This window comes from Ailuropoda melanoleuca, chromosome 10 (genome assembly GCF_002007445.2).
Source record: "Ailuropoda melanoleuca isolate Jingjing chromosome 10, ASM200744v2, whole genome shotgun sequence".
NCBI lineage: Eukaryota > Metazoa > Chordata > Mammalia > Carnivora > Ursidae > Ailuropoda > Ailuropoda melanoleuca.
The window spans coordinates 17,561,437-17,584,735 of NC_048227.1; the positions used below are offsets into that span (position 1 = coordinate 17,561,437).

General features: G+C 51.4%; 1 protein-coding gene across 5 annotated transcripts in view; it reads right to left on the reverse strand.

Annotated features, from left to right (window-relative positions):
- KATNIP (katanin interacting protein) overlaps positions 1-23,299 on the reverse strand; it is a 183,972-nt gene that overhangs the window by 31,120 nt on the left and 129,553 nt on the right. For all 5 annotated transcript variants that reach the window (XM_034670220.1, XM_034670219.1, XM_034670216.1 and 2 more), the window contains 2 exons: positions 17,067-17,204; positions 1,172-2,039 (listed from right to left, as the gene is read on the reverse strand). In XM_034670220.1, coding sequence (XP_034526111.1) covers positions 1,172-2,039; positions 17,067-17,204 — 1,006 coding nt within the window. The remainder of the gene's footprint in view (positions 1-1,171; positions 2,040-17,066; positions 17,205-23,299) is intronic.

Here is a 23,299-nt window from a genome sequence, read left to right on the forward strand (position 1 = left end):
TCCTCCCAGGAGATGGGTATGGTTGGCGTCATTTCACAGGCGAGGGAACGAGGCTCGGAGGGGTGTCGGGACTTGCCCGTGGGGTGGTTTGGGGGTGGGGAACCAGGATACACGCCCAGGCGGCTTGACTCTAGCGCTCGTGCTCCTGCGGGGTGCGGGGTGGGGCGGAGCGCCATGCAGAGGACCCAGGATCTGGTGCTGGCGGGGCACTTCCCACATGCCAGGCTCCAGTTACTAGGTGACGCCATCATCTTATTCATTCCTCAACACCGAGGAGGGGAGAGGCGGTTTGTTCCCATTTTACAGATGAGGGCGCCGAGGCTCAGAAAGTAGATGTGCCCAGCTCTGTAAGTCCCAGCCAGGAAGTAGCACAGGCTGGATTCAGATGGTCTGAGGCCTAGCTGTGAGGCCGCACACCTTCCCAGGAGCCAAATCTGAGTGCAAATAGTTAGAGACCCAGCCTTTCAGATTCCTCAGATATAATCTACTGCAAAGTTCACGTACCAGGTGAGTCCTCCCAGCAGATTTTTTTTTTTTTTGACCCACATAGTGGTTTAAAAATAATCTCAATCCATTGCCCATACTGAAGAATATTCTATACTTCTGGTTTCTCTTTATAAAAGGAGAAGGGAGACCTGGCACATGGGCCTTGCATTGCTGAATGCCCGAACGCATTTTGAGTGGGAGTAGCAGCTGCCCGTTTTAGATGGGCTGGCCCTCTCCAGCGCCACAGTCCTCACCACTCCTTATAGTACTCCCCCCACCCAGGCAAGTGCCAAGTGCTACATCTCAACACGCTTGGTTATTTTTCTGATGGTACGGGTAAGAATAAAGGGAAGTCATTAGAGGCCAATGTCTCCATCAGAGGCAGAATAACAAAGCCTAGAATGGAAAAGCCTCATGGCAAGAAAAATGGGCAAAGGAGCTGTAACTCGGTGGCAATGACAAATATATCGAGGAATTTAATGTGCAGAATGTCTTCCCATTCCACTCATGCCTGTCACCTCCATGGCCCCTGAGACAGTGAATTTGGGGTCACTGGTTGAGAAGAACCCCTCTGCTTTGCAGATGAGGAAACAGGGGTCCACGGAGCCAAATGGTATCATGCCAATCAGCAGCTCGCGCTCGGCCGGGACGACAGCACCCACGTCAGACGGCTCCTCACGCTTACCTTTGCCAGTCGGCGGGCCGTCGCTGTGACTGCTGATGAGGGTGTCCTTCCTCGGGCCCCTCCTCCCACTAGCAGGGTGCTCCCTGTTGGAGGGCTGGTTGAAGATGTCAAAGTCATCACAGACTTTGGGGGTCACCTTCTGGGCTCTCTCCCCAGCGATGACATTCCAGCTGCTTGGCCGCCCTGGCTCACGCCTGGGGCCTTTATCCCCGACGTCTGCCTCTCTAGGAGCCTCCCCCACGGTGTCAGGGCTGGCATCTGATGCAAGTCTGCCTTCCCAGTCCAGCGGCTTCTCAGGACTCAGCCAGAGGGGTTTCGGCTTCCTGCCTCCCTGCTTCCTGCCCTTCCCGGTGGCCGAAGGTTGCAACCATGATGGGGTTTTCGCTGGCGGCTCAGACACCTTTCTGCCCATGAGGTTTTCCAGCTGTTGGGCCAGCGAGAGCTCTGGGTCAAGGGGAGGGCATTCCACAGGCGGGCAGAGGGGGGGAGCCCCCAGCACGCCACCTGTCAAGGCTGGGGCTGCCGAACAGCTTGCGTCTTCATCTAACTTGGACAAGCTGTCCTTCGTGCAGTTGGGAGGATTCATCTTTCCGCCAAGTAACGTTCCTTGGGAAGAAACCTTCACATCCACTACTGTTCCAGCTGGTGGCGAGAGCTCCCCATCTGTGCCAGCCACCTTGCGGGCCTCTCGGCTTTCTCCCGAGGGGGCACCCAGGGCCCTTCCCCTGCTCTCATCCTGCTCCTGTTTGAGGCCCACCGGGATGCTCCGGTCAGCGGGGGCCTCTCCACCTCCTTTGTCTAACGTGCCATCAAAGATGAGGTTTTTATTGACGTAAAGCTTCACATTCTTGGCACCGATGTCAAGATCCTGAAAAGACAAGATTTAACAAAATGAAACTGCGAGGCATCGGGCTAACGTATCAAAGTTTGGAAGTAGGAGATCAAAGAGAAACATGGGGGATGCTAGAAATGCGAGCTTTAAAAAAATAACTATAGCGCCCGGGATGTTAAATAAGGCTAGTGTCATTTTTGTGTGAACCCTTCCGTACTCTCTAAATCAAAGGACACTCACAAAGAGCCGGATTGCTGCCTCCGCACCATTACTCCCTGCTGGGACACTGGTGACAGCCTGCTAATTGGTCTGCCTGCTTCCTGCCTCTTGCTTCCTTCAACCTCAACTTCACATTGCCAGAGTTCACTCTACAAGAGCAAAGCTGGCCCAGTCACTACCCTTTGTGAAATGCTCCTTGTTCTTCACCGTCTGTTCTTTAATACATGGTTCCTGGGACCTCTGCATCAGGAAAGCCTGATGTGCACGTGAAATGCAGAGCCCCTGATTCCATGTGTGTCCTATTTTGGGTGCCCTGAAAGCAGAGCCTGAGGCAAGGGTTGAGTACAGGTGGCTTATTTGGAAGCTGTTCCCAAGAAGGAGTAGGGAGAGTAAGACAGGGCAGGAGAAAAGCCCCCAACAGTTTTTGAGCTGGTTCCTGCTGTAGGCAAATGGGGCTCCATCCCTCTGGGGCACTTGCAGGAACCCACGGAATGCACCTCAGAAGTGCCCCTCCCAAGGCGGGAGGCTGGGGTGTTTATCCACTGACCCCCTTCCCCGCAGCTGAAGGTTGCCCCTGGGAGCACTGACTCCCCATCACACAAGCTGAGGGCGCTGGTGGCTTTCAAAAGGCAGAGAGACCTGGGAGCCCTTGAGGCGGTGCCCTGTCACCAGACCCAGGGACTGTGTCACCTCAGCTGCGATCGGAGGGGGGCCGAGGGGAGGTGGTGTGGTGCTGTATTACATCAGGTTCTCTGGATGGTTCCTTGGCACATTGAAGGTGGAGAACCTCAGGCCGATGGGATGAATTTCGAAGTCCTGGGCATGACATACATACGGTAACCTTCACGACAGGACCCCTGGCTTAGCCTTCCCGTCTCCCCCTCCCCACACTTGTGCCGCCTACGCAGGCATTGAATGCTCCCTTGTTCATGCTTAAAATATCATCACACCTCCTCCTGCCACTGCCCTGTCCATCCATTCCCCTTTAGAGCAAAACTCTTTGAAAACAGCTTTATCGGGAAATAGAACCCGAACTTCATACAGTAAGCCGTGTGTATTTAAAGCGTACAACTTGGTAAGTTTTAACCTATAAATACACAATGGTGTATCATCTCCATAACCAAGCTAATGAGCACCTCTGTTGCCCCCAGAGTTTCCTGGTTCCCTTGGTAATCCCACCCTCCCTGCTTCTCCCATCTGCAGGCATCTTTAAAAAAATATTTATTTGAGAGAGAGAGACGAGAGAGAGAGCATGTGAGCAGGGGGACGGGCAGGGGGAGAAGGAGAGAAAGAATCTCAAGCAGACTCCCCACTGAGCATGGAGCCAGGCGCGGGGCTCGATCCCAGGACCCTGAGACCATGACCTGAGCCGAAATCAAGAGTCGGACGCTTAGCCGACTGTGCCACCCAGATGCCCCTTCCCAAACAGAATTCTTGATCTACTTTTTTCAAACCTGGTCTTTGCCCATCTTAAAAATGGGCCCCACCATTCAACTAGATGCCCCAACCTGGGAGTCCTCTTGATTCCTCTTGTTCTCTCACTTACCAATCCCATCTGCCAGAGTCCCCAGGGGCGACTTCCAAAACCCCTCCTGAATCTGACCCCTTGTCCCTGAATGTGCTGCTGCCGTCAGCCCCGGGGACCCCCATGTCTCCCCAAGACAATGACCAAAGCCTCCTAATGGCCTCTGCTTCCTCTCTGTGCTGTCACTGTGCTCCCGCCCAACACGCACACACTTTATTGTCTACACAGCAGTCTTTTTTTTTTTTTTTAAGTGTATCAGCTCATGGCATCCCCCTGCTTAAAACCACCCAGCAATTTCCCATGACACTGAGAATAAATTCCAGCTCCCTTCAGTGGCCAGTGAGGCCTATGTGATCTGGCCCTTGCTGACATCTCTGACCCCATCTCCTATCACATTCCCCCTCCTGCCCCCACTCCCCACTCTGGTCGCTGCTCTGAGATCCTTCAAAGCTCATGGCCACCCTGGGACCTGTGCACTGGGCTGGAGTGTTCCGCCCCAGATACCTGCAAGGTCGGCTCCTTCCTGTCTTCTGAGAGATCTTCCTGACCCCCTCTCTCGACTCATCTGGTCCCCTCTCTCTCCCATCGCCCTGTGCAATGTCCTTCCCCCCTCTGGAATGGTCTTGCTGATCAGTTTTTAGCTTAGATCCTGTCTCCCCCACTCCAATTTCAGCCCCGAGATACTGGAGGCCCTACCAACCTTGTCCAAGGGCCCAGCAGGTACCCGGCACATGTCTGGCACTCAGCCCGGACTTTCAACTATAAGAGGATGAACGCAGGTGTTCTTTTCCAGGACGGCACTGTTCTCTGACAGTGTCCCGAGAACAAATCTCATCAGGAAAATGGCAGCCTGTTTTTTCACCCCTTGGTCGGTGTCCCCCTCGCTTTGGCTGCTGATCTGCGTTTGAGATATGCACTCTCAGACCCCGGGGGTATTCACCTCTCCTTATTCCCTGCCCTTAGCCTTCCTGCTGCTAGGTGAGTAAGCTCTAACTAAATTTCTAGTTCGCCAAGTTATGGCCACAGAGGTTTCCGTCGCAATTTCGAATGAGAAGCATCAAGCCCGTGTTACACCACAGGAACTCGACTTCAATCATCCAATTGCGGGATGGCAGGCTACTATTTGCCGACTGTCAGAAAAGTCGATTCTCAAAGCTCTCTTTTACATGTTTATATGGATGTGTTCTCTGTTTAGCGGAGGCACAGAGCGGGTGCGTGCTGTGAATTAATCAGGAAACAGCTATTCGAGAAGGACAGCGCGGGCAGCGTCAATGGCTCGTTCTGCACAGTTTCCACCACGGAAACATCTGGCGAGACAGAAACACTCTCATTTCAAGAGGTGATGGGGTGGTGGGAGGCCTTCCGGTCCGGCGCAGTCACGAGGTGCGGACCCTGGCTCTCATGAGATGTCTGGCTTCCGAAGTGCGTTTGTCTACATTCCATGGACAGCCTGGAGCACTGCCTGACCTCTAGCCGTCTGCCACCCAGCTCCCTCCAAGAAGTCTGGCGGACAGGGGACAGAAGGAGGGACGCAGGTGGAGGCGGGGGCCGGGCAGGTGGGAGAGAGATGTGCTAAGATAGAACCTCAGGGCATGGTGGGGGGGTGCGTGGGGAGCCGAGAGGTCGGGCCCTACCTGACAGTGCTTAAATCTGAGAAAGTTTCCAACCCTCTGCAGGCCAAACAAGCCGAATCTGTACGCGGATTTTGCCCAAGGATCACCAGAGGGGGCTCCCTCATTGGGAAACAAATGGTAGTCACTTCACCGGGGATTCCAAGTATAAAAAAATAAAAGGTCGCCGCATCATGTCACCCAGCCTTGGAGCCACTCCGCAAGGTGGGCATTAGGGCCCATCTTACAGATGAAGACACTGAGGCTCAGCCTTCCCCGAGGCTGTGCAGCTGGTGCACAGGGAGCCAATCTGACGGGCATCTCCCTTTAGGTCAAGCTAGACCCCGAGAAGGTCTGGCCATGGGCACAATCACCTGCCCCGGGCGGAGCTCCGACCCCATTTCTAGTTTTCACTAAGTCCCTGTGGACCTGCTGTCTCTTGTCCCCATCCTGGCTCCCTCCCTAGCCCTGGAGGTGATCGCTGTGGGCCCCTGGGTGGGGGGTGTGCACACACGTGTCCTTCCAGACTCTTCCTCCGTATTTACATACGTACGGAGGTGCCCATCACCACACCTCGGGGTGAGGTTGGAAACCACGTGAGATGCACATGTGTGGTGGGGAGGAGGCTGCTTGAGGGTTTTGCAAGTCCAGATTCCTCGGCATCCCCGCAGTCAAGTTCTGCATATGGTGTGTCTTCGGGTGTGGATACAGGGAGAAGATTCTCTCTTCTAAGGAACCAGCCTGCTTCCTCCTTTCCAATAAGCAGGCCTTTAGTCCCACCTGTTTCCCCCTCTGGCCTGGCTTCTGAGGAGTCCAGGGTGAAACTCCTCCTACCTCCTTAGCCTTCAGAGACACTCTTCTGTCATGGGTTTTCAAAAGGACCCTTTGGAACCCTTTGGTTGGCTTGTGGTGAATGGGAGCATCTTTCCTTGCTCACACCCTGACTTTATTGTCCGTCTTTACAGTTGACAAGAACCCACCATGTTGAGACTGTCATGCATTTTTAATACGACAATATTAATTATTTCAATCTGTGTAATTTAATCGACTTTGCAAGGCCGTTTTCCTCCTTGGCCCTGGTGCCGAATGACATCTCTCTTCCAATGAGCACACACGCCGCTCGGCGAAGATTGATGGTGGAGCAGCTCCGTTATGACAACGACCCAAGCAGAGGTGCGGGCATCTGCACTCACCAAGCGCTCTCCCCAGAGACAAACACCTGCCTTAAGCACAGCCGACAACCCCCGGAGAACAGCATTTGGAGCAGGAACTGGCTAGGCCTAAATGCTCAGTGCCAGGCAGAGTCCTTGAAAGCAAACCGTCCCTTGGGTACCCGACTAGAGTTGGCCCTGCGGTGCAATGGCTGGACCCCATTCACGCACAGACCGTAGGGGTCACACTGAAGGCATCCCACACTCCATAGGTTCTGTCATGACCCGGGGCTTTGAGCAGATTGGGAGGGGGATCCCCCTGATAGGTTTACTGGGGAGAGGGGGGCTTTGGGGACTGAGCTGCGGCTGCCTAGGAGCCACCATGCAGGCTTCGGGACCTGGCTCAGGGGCCCGGCCCTCCAGGAATCCCCTGGCCCTCTCTGTCTCCCCCTCCTCCTTTCCTCCGGTGAAATCGAGGGTCCTCCTCTGGGCTCTGGGAGCTGGGCTTACCAGCTGGTGCCTGTCCTGGCCTGGATGTAAGATCTTCAAGGACAGGGAACAGTCCCATCCTAATTCCTGCCTGTCTTGAGGCTCACCTCTGGGAACTGATTGTGCGCCTTCCTGGAGCACCTGAACTTGAATGTTTTATGGGGCAGAGACCTTAATGGCCTTTTACATGCCCCTGGGGAAGAAGAGATTGAAAACCGCTTTTGTGATGTAGAAAGTCAGAAGAAGACGGTGAGACTCTGTGACATGGGACAAGCACCTACCACCTGCTGGGCTCTGGGCCAAGCACTCTGGCCCTCCCAACATCACAGACACAGGACCACAGATGCAAATAGGATGTGACAGATCAGGGCACTAATGGGCGGCCCTACAGCTAAATCTGGGCTGCGCTGACTCCCGGAGCAGTTAACATTTCCAAAACTAGCTGACAATTTCTAAAAATTGGGAGCTTTCTGGCCTCTCTGGAACATTCAGGCCATCTGGCACCACGGGGCCAGCGCCGAGGGGCAGTGACCGCTGCCTCGACAGGGCACGGCTCTCCAGTGACCACAGTGTCTACTGAAAGGCAGGGCTGTGTGATGGGCCCCAGACGGCCTGGTGGTCATGTGACCACCGGCAAGCTGCTCTGCTGTCCAGTGCCTCAGTTTCTCCCTCTGTAGAATGGAGCCGATCACGCCTACCCATCTCTAGGACCGCTGGGTAGAATCAATAAGCTGCTACATGTGAAGCCCTTTGAATACTGCCTAGCTCATGTAAGGTACTTGTACCCGGTCCACTGCCTGGATGTGTGCACCTGCCAAGCCGGCTACTCAGGGCTAGTGTGCCCCGGAGACTCCCTGCTCCCCTAAGGCCCCAGTGCGGCAAGCCCCCTGTTCCGGGCAGAAGAGGAGTCCCATGCCCCGTAGGGTGGGGCCTAGAATCACTCTCACTGTCCCTAGGCCAGGACTCCCCTAGATCTGGGCTGAGGCCCCAGAATGCAATTCTCGCAATTTTGTTCAATCTAATGCATAATGCATGGGGGGGCTTTCGGGGTCCTGGCCTGTGTGGGATACAAAAGAAGAAAGCAAGGTTTATCTTAAGGAATTTACGACAGTCTGTATATTAAGGGGTCACAAACTCAGATGCTTGTAATGCCCCAGGGGTGGTGGTGGGGGTGTGGGGCCTGGGGTGAGCGGGAGAACACCCCCCCCAGTCCAGAGGGTGCCCCCGGCCATCCAGCACCAGCTGGTGGACGCCACACAGGGAATGTTGCCAGTTCATCAAAAGCCAAGTTTCAAATGTTATCAAGTGATTCCCAAGCTGTCCAACACTGTGAGGACCAAGTGGGGTACACCCACGGGATGGCTTTGACCAGGGGGCACCAGTTTGGGGTACAGGAGGCTCAGGAAACTGAGGAACACCTAGGGAAGCATAGGACTTGGTGCCTGGAAGGGCATGGCTGGAGACCACCTGAACGGGCCTGGGGGCAGGCTAGAGGTGTGCGGGAGGCTTGTGTGCGAAGAGAGAAGGACCACGGTGTCCCTGAAGGCAGGGTTTGTAATAAGCCGGGCTAGGCATTCTGGGTTCTGGGAACAGCAGGAGCAAAGGCATAGCAAAGAGAACAGTTTCCTGGGGACCAGAGAGAGATAAAAGTTGCACAGGGGTGGAAGAGACAGGAGGCCAGTTTGGAGGTCTGGGAGCAGAGGAGGTCCCCCCCACACGCATGCACATATACGTGGGCTCTAGGCAAGCATCACACATGGGAGAGGCGATGGGGTGTAACCATGTGTCACTGTGTCAGGGAGACTAGTGGGAGTGGTGGGGACTGCAGTGCCGTGACTCAGCTCCCCCGAAGCTCCCAGCTGTGGATGTGGCCTGGTGTTGTCAGATCTTCGTTTCTCAGTAAAAGTAAAAAATCCATATTTTCACATAAAACCTCCCAATTTTTAAAAGCTGGCAATTCAAAGAATTTTGCAAAACGCCACGTGAGCTGTCTGAAAATGTGTCTGTGAGCCACCTCTGGTTGGTGGGGGCACAGCTCCTGTCATGGCCTTCTTGCCAGGATGTTACCAGGACGATGTACGAGGACTGTGCCACTCCCCGGAGGTCCTCTGTGGCTGCCAGGTCCCCAGCTCGTCCCCTGGCTCACCCCCTATCACCTCACTGGCCCCACTGAACTATGGTTTGCTTTTGATCCCCCTGGACACCCCCCCCCCCGACTGGGTGTGAGCTGGCAGGGGCAGACAGCATGTCTGATTCTTGGTCCCAGCACAACAGCCGAGTGTGGGGGATCGATAAGCCTCTGCTGATGAGACAGGGGGCCGAGCAGCTGAGTGAGGAGAGCAGGGAGATGGGATGCATTCTGCTTGGGGGTCGGCGGACAGGAGGCGGGGGGGAAGGAGCAGCTGGGTCTGGAAGGAGACAGGTTTTGGCAATGGAAATAGCAGGACTTAGGGATGACTGGCAGTGAGGGGCAGGGGGAAGAGAGGAGGACGCAGAGGTGGGAGTGAGATGCTGCTGCAGGCTGGGGCAGACCTGCCTGGGCTTGGGTGGGTGGGGTTGAAGTGTCAGTGCCTTGCTGGGCAGAAATGCCAAAGACAAGTGTCTGGGGGCCAGGATGGAAGCTTCAGAAGTTAAGCTTGGGGGGAGGTTTAGATCTGGGAGCTAATGAATTAGTTCGACAGAATGTGACTTCTGTGTTCTTTGAGAAAAAGAAAAAATACCTAGTTTAGATATCATTTCCTATGTTCCCTTCTCATGGAGACAGCACATCAATTTTCCACGGGGCATCCATCCTTCCCCCAACCTCCCTTCAGAGGGATAATGTGAGCCCCACCCCAGGTTGCCTGGCTGCTGGGTCCTAGACCCGGGGCTTTCATGAGGACAATCTCTTTCTGCAAGGGCTACTGAAATCAGGAGTCTGATGTCATTAGGTGCCACCCCCTGGAAGCCAACACAGAGGAAAGCAGAGAGGCATGAAGGAGGGAGGCAGATTCTGGATCACATCATGTGAACTCCTGGATCCTACCATGCCTGAAGCCAGCCACCCCATACTCTCCTGTTACATGAGCCAACAAACTCCTTTTTGTGCTTATGCCAGTTTTAAGCAGGTTTTCTGTCTTTTGCTACCAAGAGAATCCTGATTGATACACTAGGCCTGGGATGGAGAACTTCAATCAGTAGGTTCAGTTACTGAATCACTGCTGGCCAAGGTGGGCAGAAGGCAGGAGAGGGGGAGCCCCACTCCTGAGGGGGTCTGGGATTATCTAGACCGGCATCTGCATGTGGGTGAGCAGCCCTCCCTTGCTCAGACATCTGTCCAGCCCAGCTCCTTGTCCCGCTGTAGTCCATGCAACCCAGTGCACGGGCCTCAGCTTCTGTCCTGGTTCGGCATCTGCGCTCTCATTCCTCATGGGAGACGTCTGGCCCTGAATCCCAACCTGCCGCTTGGATCCTGAACACCTTGTTGGGCCCCCTCTCCAAAGGCTGAATTCTCTGCTTGCGTCTCCCTCCCCTGCTGGCTGGGGGCCTGCTTCAAACCCGGGACTCCTGGGGCTCTCAAGGTTACCATGCCCCTAACCTCCTGAGTGTGAACTCTGCTCACAGATGTCAGCACCCTTTGGTGATTGCCAGGAGCCCGGACCAAACCTGAGGTCAACACCTCAGAAAGACTCTCATGCACCTGGGTCAGTCACCTTCCCACCAGTCACCCTGCTAAGATGCCATCGTGCTCCCCAGACCCTGCCACGGGGCATAGCCACCAGGCCAAGCTGACTCGGCCGACCAAATGAAGGCTGCCCCTTTGACTTCGAAGCCGTTGTCATGTTTGGTCTTGGTTTATTTCCTGATCCAAACAAACCAACAATTTTGAGACAATTAGGGGTATTTGAATATGGACTGGATATTTGATGATGATTAGTGCATAGTTAAGTCATTACCGTCAGGCAGGATAATGGCATTGGGGTTACATAAAAACAAACTCCTTATCTGTTAGAGATGCGCACTAAAGAATTTATGAGTGAAACGGTAGGAGAGCTACAATCATATGTAGTAGGGGGTAGAGGAAACCAGAATGGTAGGTGTCGATTACCGTGGAAGCGGGTGAGGGGTGCGTGTTATTGAACTCATCTCTCTCGTTTTGCGTTTCTTTGAAAATTCTCCCTCCTTCCCCAAACAGAGGCCTTGTTGAAATGCAAATACTGTCCTGGGATGAAGTGGGTCTCCCCGTGGTACACCTCCTAAGCACTGAGACCCTCACCCTAGCCACCATGAATGACTCTTAGCTACGCTATGCTAGAAGCCTCCTTTGGGAGCTTCCTGTTCCCTCTAATCCATTTTCCAAACAGCAGCCAGAGTGATCTTTTTAATTCCTCGGTCAGATTACATCACCCCCTGCTCAAAACCCTCCAATAATGACTGCGGACACGTGTATAGAGCTCACGAAGGCCAGGTATCATTCAGAGCACTTCCCATGTATTTAGCTGAACAGTAACTACCCCATTTTATGGATGAAGAAACCGAGGGACAGAGATGTGACTGGCTCGGATGCCTTTGCTCTAAGCATCCCTTTCCAGGAATAAGATCTGAACCAGAGAGGCCACCCCTGACCCGGTTCCCACTTATCTCTGCACCCTCCCCTCAAACTCACCTTTGTTCACCATTCCCAGCCACCGCCTAAACTATGTCCTAGAAGTGCTAAGCATGTTCCTGCCTTGGGGCCTTTGTTCAGGCTCTGGCCCCCTCATGGGAGGCCTCTTACCACTCAAAGCATCCCTGCCTCCTTGCCCCCGGGCCTCTCTCCCATCGCCTTACTGTATTGCCTTCAGAACACTTGGCACTACCTGAAATTAACATTATTCGTTTGTGCCCTTGTTTATTTCCCTTCCCTGTGAGAAGGCACAGGGCTGTGTGGACAGGGCCTCCTCTGTGTGCTCACCCTGGCACCGTGAGCACCAAGACCTGTGTGTCCAATACACAGTCACCAACCCCATGTGGCTACTGAAGTTAACATTAAATGAAATGTGAGATGCAGTTTCTCATAAGAAGTGTTGGCAAAAATGCAGAGAAAAGGGAACCGTGGGCGCACTGGCAGGGCTAAAAGTGGAGCAGCGACTCTGGAAAACGGTACTGACGTTCCGCAAAAAATGAAAGGGAGAACTACCGTGCAATCCAGCAATTCTGCAACTGGGGATTTGTGGTTATGAAGAGAAATCATTATCTCAAAAAGGTATCTGCACCCCCGTGTTCACTGCAGCATTATATTTACAATAGCCAAGACACTGTAACCCAAGTGTCTACAGATGAATGGATAAATGGATAAAGATATGGTACGACACACAATGGACTATCACTCAGCCATCAAAAAGGAGGAGATCTTGACATATGCAAAGACATGGATGGACCTTGAGTGCCTTACGTTAAGTGAAATAAGTCAGACAGGGAAAGACAAATATTGTACGATCCCACTTACACGTGAAACTTAAAAAAACCTGAACTCACAGATCCGGAGAACAGACTGGGAGTTGCCAGAGGCGGGAAGCGGGAGGTGAGTGCGATGGGCAGAGGCGGTCAAAAGGTGCAAACTTCCAGTTCTAGGATGAATAGTCCTGGGGATGTCCTATATAGCATCATATCTGTAGTTAACAATTACCGTACTGCATATTTGGAAGCTTCCAAGAAAGGCGATCTTAAAAGTTCTCATCGTAAGGAAAAAAATGTTCTGTAACTATGTGCGCTGATGGAGGTTAACTAAACTTATTATGGTGATCATTTTGCAATATATACATAGATCGAATCATTAGATCGTGCAACCTAAAACATCTAAGAATACAATCTTACATGTCAATTACAGCTCAATGAAAAATGAGCCAATGAAATAAAATGCAGTTTCTCCAGTGCGCCAGCCACACTGCATGTTCTCAACAGCCACCTGTGGCTTGTGGCTGGTGAACCAGACCGGGCAGATAGAGAGCGTTAGTATTACCACAGAAAGTTCTATGGGGCAGCACCGGCTTAGACCACTATGGAATATCGCAGAGATACACCACCGGGGAAATCTAACATTCACTCATTCATTCATTCATTCATTCATAAACTATTTAAAGAGCAGCATTTCTGTATATGAACAATACTCCTGGGTGTCTGTCCTGCCTCCCCCACTGCTGTGACCAGGCTGGAGGTGGCATCTGAGTGGTTACATTGGGGGTGAAGACGGTGATAATATGTCTGTTTTTACTGAAGGGTGCCACCAGTACCAGATAACTCAGGCTTGCTCTGAAGGAAAACACAGACCACAGGGAGCTGCTGCTGAGAGCCCACTTCTTGGACAGGTTACTACATACTCTAGCAGGGAGACTATTGGCTCCTTCCTCCCAACAGATGTAGCTCTGCAGGGAAAGCGGTGCTGAGAAAAACCCACATCCCCCACGTTCCCCTCCCAGCTGTGTCCCCTGCAAGTCATTCGCTGGGCAAATCACGCCATCTGAGGAGTACCAAAAAATGTGACAGACGTATGATCGCAGCCTCCTCCTGAGCCCGAGGCAGACATCGCTGATCCATCACACACCCTTCTCTTTATGAACCAGAAGGAAGGGTCCAGATCCTTCTCAAGATGGCACTCCAGGCAACCATTTCCAAGCAGGGCTGGCAAAAAAGATGCAGTCTCTCTGCCCCCAAGGAGCTCACTATTCTAAGCCCCAGCCTCTCCGTCTACAAGGTGGGGACTGACGCCACCTTGCAGGATTCTTGGGGGTTAAGTGAGAGGATTCGTTTGTTGAGTTATTTGTTCATGTATCAAATGTTGACCGAGCGCCTACTGGGTGCCTCACGCCTGCCTGCGTGGACGCAGCCCTGTTTAAACGGCAGCTGTGCTGAGTACAGACATCTGCGTGCTGCCTTCTGTTTGCCTGCATGGACGGATTCTAGCCTGCGTCCTCACCTCCCCTGAAGTCCCTCTGCCTGGGCCAGCCCACACTCACCACATCGCCTAATGAGGGGGGAAGGGAACCCAGGGAAGGGAACCCAACTTCACAGGCAGGCAGCGTATTTTCCAATAAAAGAGACTTCCCTTTTTCTAGCACCTTCTTTTCTTATGTTCTAAATAAGCCTTGGTTGGAATCGCTCCCCCCCATTTAACTTTTCTCCCTTGGATTCCCATACACAAAACACTGTATTAACAAGCCGTGTCTACCAGGCCGAGCTATATTTCCTATAAACTCTCATTTTATCTCCTCTAAAACACACAGTAATAGCATTCTCTGGAGAATATTAAATCAAACCAACCTGCAGCGGCATTTGTCTGCGCTTTCTGCCCCCGGTAAATTCTGGCAACAGACGGGTGTGCGTTACATAAGCGGCGCCCCCGGCAGGGACTGCAGTCCTGCACGCTCTGCTCGGTGTGTAGAAATACCTCTCAGGACGCTGATCCCCGCCACTGAGGCTCCCCAAAGCAAATCCCCAACGACACCCTGATGTCCTCCTCTTTTTTATTCTCAGCACACAGGGAAGGCTGAGTGCAGATTCAAGAAGAAAAGCAGGCCCAGCCGTAAGGGATGAAGCTTATCTGCTCTGTAATCCAGCACATAAAATCCGCTTTTCTTGGCCGGAGACGTACATTCAATGACAGGGCTGAGCTATAGGGCACAGGTTTGGGCAGCCAGCACTGTTTCACTGCTCATTCCAGAAGATGCCAATGACCACCTGCCAGGAAGTGTCTGGCAGACTCAGGAATGAGAGAGCAGGGCCCTACCTGCAAGGAGTGCCTGTGGCTATGCAGGGGTGGGGTCCTGCCGGGCCAGGAGGACAGCCCCTAAGCACACAGCTGGACCCCTGGGGAGCTGGGAGGGTGGCTGTGAGAGGGAGAACCCGCAGGAAGAAGAATGGGATGGGGGGAAAGGGGAGGCGGGAGGAGGAGCAGACTTCCCTGCACTTGATCCCCAGCTCTGCCTTTGACCTTGGGTACAAGCCTGCGCACACGCCGTAAACTCCGATTCTCCATGTCTCCTCTGGGTATCAAAAAGCGTAAGACAAACTGCTTGTGGGTTCTCGGGCAATGAACTCATTCCTTCATTTGATAACCACATGCGTCTACTTTGAGTGGGGCAGAGGCGGAGACAACGCAGGCCCTGCTCCCAGGGGCCCACGGTGGTATGGAGGAGGCAGATGTCCATCCCGGTACTGGGGTGATGAAACACATCCGTGAGGTCCAGAAGTGGCATGAGGGTCAGAGGTCAGGGCCGGCTTCCTGGAGAAAGTAATGTCTGGTTTTCCAGGAATTTGCAGTGGAGGGGGCACCTGGAGCTGAGCCAGATGGGAGGGGCCAGGGCCTATAGGTGTAACTCCTGGGTGGAGTGTTTGGCACTCCGGGGTGTGGCCAGAGCAAGGGGTGGGGGCTGATGGGAGGGAGTCATGGGGCCTGGTGCCCGGGGATTACGGGGCCCAGATGTCACGCTCAGGGGTTTGACCTGGATCCTCCAGGTCAAGGGGAGCCCTGGAGGGTTTGAAGCAGCGGAGAATCATGATGAGACCTCTGTTGGAGACAGACTGGAGGCCTGGGCCTAGGGACAGGGAAGGCAGTCTGGAGGATGCACTCTTGCACACCTCTGCCTTTGCACGTGTGGGGCCCTCCTCCTGGGATACGCTTTCTCCTTTTCTGCCTCAACTCTGTGCCACTATCTCTTTCACTACGGCTCAGGTGTACACTCCTTCCAGTACCTTCCCAGAGCTCACCCAGCCTGACACAGGCTCCCTTGGTGCTCCAGGGGTTGCAGTCCAGACAGGCCAACTCCAGCCCAAAGATGAGTTTACTTTGGACTATATGGTGGTTTCAAAAGAATTTAAATTAGCCGTTGACATTTACAAACCAGAAAGGCTCCTATCAAATTCATTCCCAGCTCCCCGGGAATGTTCAGAAGATCTAGCAGCACTGGCTGGCATACATAGCAACCATTAGCTGAAGCTGACAAGTGGCCTCCCTATACCTGAAGCGTGCGCTTACCCGTTTGCCACACTCCCCACCATGTCCTACTGTCTCTCTTGACAATATTGAAGCTGAGGACCAGTTCCCCTTGCTCATCTCCCTTGTGTTATCACTTCCCTGAGAACAAATTAGAAAAGAAAATAGAAAACTTCTTGTCCCCACGTCCATCATAAGAGGGGAAACAAGATAGGCTGAAGGGGTCCTGTCCTTCCTCACCCACTGAGTTCCCTGCTGAGTTCCTGGAGCTTCTATATAAAACTCCCGGCATGCTGCGGTCACCTCTAGGAAGGCCTTCAGCACACCGCATCATATTTTTATTTACTTGTCTGCCGGCTTTTAGACAAGGAGTACCTCCAGGGCGGGGACTGTGTCTTTTATATCAATGTCCCCCAAACTGACCAGGAAGCCCGACGGCACATGCGCTCAACAATAAATGTTGAATGAAGGAATAAATGCAAATAAGAACATGAAAAAACAGCCCAGAGAAGAAAGAGAGGGTAAGTGCTTGGGTGTAGGAAGTGGTGTGGGGGTAGAAAGGAGGGCAGGAATTCTAAAACTGGGGGGACAGAAGAGCACAGAGGTTAAGAGCCTGGCTATTCAGAGTGGGGTCCCCACACCAGGAACACTGGCTCACCTGGATGCAGGATCTCAGGCCCTGCCCTAGACCCGCTGAATTAGAACCCTCATTTTAGCAAGATCCCTGGAAAGTTGAGGCAGATAAAATTTTGAGATGCACTGGCGAAGTGAATGGGCCGAGAGTGTGACTGCGTGAGTTCACATGCTCCTGGCGATGCTTACTGGCTGTGTGACTCAGGGCATGTTACCTAACCTTATCTATCAAAACTGAGTCCCAGTTCTTATCCATCCAGTTTTCCCAAAGGGTGGCCTGACTTCACTTCCCAAACCTTCAAACGGAGGCTCTGCTCCCCGTGGCTCCGACCACGCAGTGTGAAATGCCCCGCCAGGCACTGGCTACACCCAGGAGGAAGGGCAGCGGGGCCCCCTGGTACCCATCTTGCAACTTCAGCAATCAGATGATTGGACAGCGCTAAGTGCTTCCATCAGTCAAATGCCCAGAGAGGAACCCTTACTTACGCCATCAGCCGTCCAATAATTCCAAACCTTGATCTTGGCTAGACCGAAGTCCTGCAGCCGTTTGGTGTTGCGGATAATGAAAAAGAGCTGGAGTGGCGGGTGGAAGGGGCACGTCCACAAGGAGGGGTCTTTCTTGCTCTGAAACACCGGCAAGAGAGGTGAGTCAGTCGTTAGTCTGTTTTCTGCTCTCCCCAAAGTAAACGGGCTGAGGGCATAATCCAAGGTGGGCTCTTAGACCTCACCTGTCCTGACTGCACTTTGTGGCAGGTACCAACTCGTGCCTGGCACAAAGCTGCCACGCAAGCCTCTCTGCTCTGCCATTCGGACTGAATTTAAAATGCAACGGGCTTTTATTTTAATCAAGTTAATCAGCTTTGGGGAGAGCACTGGGGGTGGGGAGAGACAAGAGAGGAGGATGGGCAGAGAGCAGTCACTTGTGTTATTTCATTAACCCGGCAAGCAGAGTCTGGTTTTCTTTTGTAAAACCCTGTGGAATTTTAAAAATGTAAAAATACAAAAAAAAAAAAAGCAAAAAAGAAAAAAAAAGAAAGAAAGAGAAAGAAACGGGCGTAGGCGTTGGGACAGGGTTGTGGCACTGAGCCCTAGGAATTGCTCTGCTCCCTGGCAGAGTTTCCAAGCCTCAGAACCCCTGAGTGTGGTTCCTGCCCACCGATCAGGCCGCTCTCAAGGCCACAGGGGCAGAGGAACAGGGAAGCCCCTCTGTCTCGTCCGCTTGTGCCAACAAAATTCCTTGTCATGGGTGTTTTAGATGCAGGTGGAAAAAGCCAAATCTGGGGAGTTTTCTCAGCTCCAGCTGCCTCCTGTTCTGACAAAACTCATAGCTGCTGCCGAACATCTCCCCCCAGGCTCGGCCTCAGGGCCTTTGCACAGGCTGGGCCTCTCCTTGCAATATGCTTCCAGCCTCTCCCACCCGGGGAAATGCAGCACAAATGTGCTGGCACCCCCACCGTCATGCCTTCCCTAACACCATTGCTCTGTCCTCCAGAGGCCCACAGTTCCTTGCAGTGCCTGAGGCTAGCATTTACTCACTGTCCCATAACTATTTTCCAGTCCAGGTCACCCCTCCACATGCTTGGCTGCAAGCTCCTGAAGGGAAGTGGCTGTGTCTAACTCATTCCAGAACCCTGAGTGTTCAGCACAGTTCCTTGGCACATGGTAGATGCCACAGAATCTTTGTTGAATGAATAAATGACAGAATGAATGACTGATATTTATCTCCTAATAGCTGTCCCTTCACTGAAACTTTAGAGAAGAGGCTATACACTGATCTGGGCTGCAGGGCAATTTTGTTTGGCTCATGAAGCATTAAAAACACATCTCTGGCCACAATTAACCACAGGGAGATTTCCCCTCCCCTTCCAGAGCTAGGGTTCTGCTCTTGTGCAGACACGACGATACAGCCACACTGGGCCCCTGATGGGTGCTGGCTGGAGCCGAGGGCACCACTCCCGTGGCTGGGGCGGGAGGGTCTCTGGTGCCCCAGTCCCCACTGCTCCCTACTGCTTTACACCCCCTTCTCTTCCCAGGGTATGCCTCTGTCTGGCCCCTGCGGGTGTGTGAGTCTCGGGCCCCTGCTCAGAGGCTGACAGCGGCAGCAGCATCTCTGACACTGGCTAGAGATGTCCCTTTTACCTAAAGGGAGCCTCGCTGTGTATCTGAGAAGGTCTCGACAGGCTCCTGTCACAAGGGCCACGCCAGAGCCAGGGAAGGAGCAGATTGGCTGGCTCGGGGGTTTTGCCAGCCCCCAAGGAGATGCGAGGCCCAGGCTCCAGCTGCAGGGAAAACAAAGGGGGTTTGTTCCAGTGACAATGGTGCCTTTCAGGAGGGAGGACGCTGCTTTTGTTAAGGGAGTGAGAGGAGTTCAAGGGGTTCTGACTTATTCTAGCCAAGTTTCTCAAGCTCTGCAAGAACTTTTAGTGCTCTGGGCAGCTGCAAGAGGTCAAGATACCACAGCTCAAAATCCACTGGGTGCCCCTCATTCCTTCCCCACGTCAGGGCCTAAATTGGGTCACTGTGGCTGCTCAACAAAGGAAGAGTCTGAAGGCTGACCCTTAGACGCGGGCGAGGGGACCGTAATTGATTTCCCATCACATTTCTGTCAGCAGGAGGGATAACAGGAGGACTAAGTGGGAATCATGGTGTTCAAAGTCAAAGAACATTAACCTGCGGGTAACTCAGGGCCTCATTAGCAGACGGAGTCTCGAAGAAAAAGGCTGACGGGAAGCCACTGAGGGCTGACCAAGGTGCGCTGGGCAAACCGCAGGTGCCAAGCCAGCAGGCCGAGCGTCCGCCGGACCTGCCCATCGCAGAACTGGCAGAATGAGAATCGGGGCACCTTCTCTCAAAGCCCTGGGAGGGGCTAGTGGTGTCCCCCGTGTCCCCCGTATCCCCCGTGTCCCGGAAGGAAGACCACAGCTCCGCAAGGGAGCAAGGGGTGTGGCTTGCCTAAGTGGTGGAGTCAGGATTCACACCCATTTTAATTCATTAATTCATTCTGTCTTAGTGTGGATTCCCCCGGAAGCGGACCCCGAGGCAAGGATTTCAGCGTCAGGAGATTATTTAGATACCAAAGGAAACACCAGTTGGAGTGTGGGGAGGCCAGGGCAGGAAAGGCATTCCATAAAGTGTTACCAAGTTAGCCCCTCCGGTGGCATCTGGAGCTCAGGGCCACCAGGGAGCGTGGGAGCCAGAGCAGAACATGCCTCGCAGCAATGCCACCCTCGGGACAAGGGAGCCAGGGTATTCATACCCCAATTCCCACCAGCGTAGGTTGAGGGCGGCTCCCGGGGACTCAATTCCCCACCAGTTTGGGCCTGCTGCATGGGAGGCAAAGTGGGCCCCGGAGGCCAGAAAGAAAAATATCAGTGCCCGCACACACGGACCCAGGGGCCGGGGAGGCATCGACAGCATCTGTTATCCGCTTGCCCAATATAAATACCTTCCTGTGGGGTGGGCACCGAGCCACATGCAGGGGTGGGCAGTGGAGCCTGGCCCACCAGGTCCCAGCTCTGCATGAAAGCAAACAAGTAAAATTGCCAAGAAAAAAAACCCAGTCAGGCAGGGATACACTGGACAAAGAAAATAAGAGAGAATTATTAATGGCCAATGGAAGGGCATTTTTAGAACGGATGGTCAGGGGAGGCCCCTTGCAGGAGGTCCCTCCTTAACTCCCAACAAAGGTACTTTCCTCTTCCAGAATTAACCTGACACAGATCCACTCCCTCGGGCAGATGCTGGATTGCCCTCAGAAGGAGCCCCAATTTAATAAATTACCGTAATCAAAAGCAACAAGCTATTGATACACACAACAATTTGGATGGAAGTCAAGGGCATTATACAGAGTGGAAAAAGCCGGTCTCAAAAAGGTTACATGCAGTATGATTCCATTTATATAGCATTCCTGAAGTGACAAAAAGCACAGAGAACAGATCAGTGGTTGCCAATGTTAGGGACGCGTGTGGGGAGGTGTGGCTTTATTAAAGGGCTGCATGAGGGAATCCCTTTGAGGTGACGGAACCATTGCTGTGTAACTTGATGTAGGGGTGGCTACATTAATCTACACGTGATAAAATTGCATAGAACTCACACACACACGCGTGCGCGTGTACGAAGGTCTGCACATTATACTAATGTCAATTTCCTGGTTTTGATAATGCACTATGGTTACACAGGACGTCAGCGATGGGGCAAGCTGGGCAAGGACACATGGGACCTCTCTATACTTTTTTAAATTGAGTATAATTCACATATATCAAATCACCACTTTAAAGCGTGTAATTCAGTGTTTTTGTTGCTGTTTTTAGTATATTCCAAGGCTGTGTAATCATCACCACTATCTTTTTCCGGCATATATATATATATTTTTTTACCACTCTAAAAAGTTACCCCATACCTTTTAGCAGTCATTCCCTATTCCTGCCTTCCACAGCCTCTGGCAACCACTGACCTACTTTCTGGCCCTATGAATTGCCTGTTCTGGACACTGCATATGAGTGGAATCATACAACATGTGGCCTTCTGTGTCTGGCCTCTTCCACGTAGCATCCTGTTTTCAAGGTACATCTTTAATGTAACAAGTGTCAGTGCTTTGTTCTTCTTCGGACCTGAGTAATATTCCATTGTGTGGCTACACCACATTTTCTTTATCCACCCATCAGTCCGTAGACATTTGGGTTGCTGGCACCTAGTGGCTATGATGAATGATATTGCAATGAACATCTGTGTCTAAGTTTTTGTGGGAACACGTTTCCAATTCCCTTGGGTCCGTACCCAGGAGCGGAATTGCTAGGTCATGAGGTAACTCTACATTTAACTTTTGGAGAAACAGCCAAACTATGTTCCACGATGGCCGCACCATTTTATTTTCTGTTCCCATCAGGAAGGTATGCTTTTTTCCACAACTGCCAATACGCTTATTTTCTCTTTTCTTTTCAAGAACGATAACATCTTAGTGGGTGTGAAATGATATCTCTTTGTGGTTTTGATTTGCATTTCCCTGATGACTAATGATGTGGAGCATCTTTCCATGTGCTTCTTGGCCACGTACGTCTTATTTGGAGGAAAGTCTATGCAGAGTACCTTGGCCATGTTTTCATTAGGTGGTTGGTCATTTTATTGTTGAGTTTTAAGAGTTATTTTCTTTACGTATTCTGGATGATAGACCCCTATCAGATATACGATTTGCAAATATTTTCTCCCATTTTGTAAGCTGCCTTTTCACTATCTTGATGAATGTCATTTGACACAAAAGTGTTTTAAATTTTGATGAAGTCTGATTCATCTATTTTTTCTTGTGTTGCTTATGCTTTGGATATCCCATCTAAGACCTCATTGAAAAGCTCAAGGCTACAGAAATTTATATTTATGTTTCTTTTAAGAGTTTTACAGCCTTAAAACCTTGAACGTTTTAAGGTCTTTGATCCACTGACCTAGTTTTTGTAGACGATGTTAGGGTAGGAATCCAACTTCATTCTTTTACATGCAGAAATCCAGTTGTCCCAAAACCATTTGCTAAAAAAATAACTTTTTTCTCTATCCAATAGGATTGGCATCCTTGTTGAAAATCAATTGACTGTAGACATAAGGGTCTATTTCTCTATCAATTCCATTCCATTGCTCTCTCTATCCCTATGTCAGTACCACACAATCTTGATTACTGAAGCTTGGTAGTAAGTTTCAAAATTGAAGTGTGAGTCTTCCAATTTTGTTCTTTTCCAACATTGTTTTAGCTATTCCGGGTCCCTTGAACTTCCATATATATTTTAAGATCAGCCTATCACTTTCCACAAAACAGGCAGCTGGAATCTTGATAGGATTGCACTGAATCTGTATATAATTTAGGGAGCATCGTCATGTCAACACTATTAAGTCTTCCAATCCATGAACGTGGAACATCTTTTCATTTATTTGTGTCTTCTTCAATTACCACCAATAATATTTTGTACTTTTCAACGTATAAGTCTTTATTTGGTAAAATTTATTCTTGAGTATCTTTTTTTTTTTTAATTGGTACAGCCACTGTGGAAAACAGTATGGAGGTCCCTCAAGAAGTTAAAAATAGATCTACCTTAAGTATCTTATACTTTCTGATGCTATTTTAAACAGATTTTTTCCCCTTAATTTTCTTTTCAGATTATTCATTGCTAGAGTTAAGAAATACAACGGATTTTTTGTATATTGGTCTTTCATCCTGTAAACTTGCCGACCTTGATTTTAGCTTTATTTGAAATTTTTGTGGATTCTTTAGAGTTTTCTATATATAAGATCATATCACCCACAAATATAGTTTTACTTCTTCCTTTCCAACCTTTTATTTCATTTTCTTGCCTAACTGCCCTGGGAAAAATCTCTAGTACAAGACTGGACAGAAGTGGTGAAAACAGTCATCCTTGTCTCGCTCTTGATCTTTGGGGGAAAGCCTTCAGTCTTTTACCAGCATGATGCTGGCTAGCTGAGGGTTTTCATGGATGCCCTTTATCAGGTTGAGAATGTTTCCTTCTATTCTTGGTTTGTTTATGGTTTTCATCACAAAAGGGTGTTGAACTGGCAAAGCTTTTTCTGTATCCATTAAGTCACATGGTTATTTTTCCTTCCATTCTATCAACATGTTGTATTATACTGATGGATTCTTGTATATTAAATAACAAACCACACATTCCTGGGACCAACTCCACTAGGTTTCAATGTATAGATCTTTCTATGAACTGGTAGAT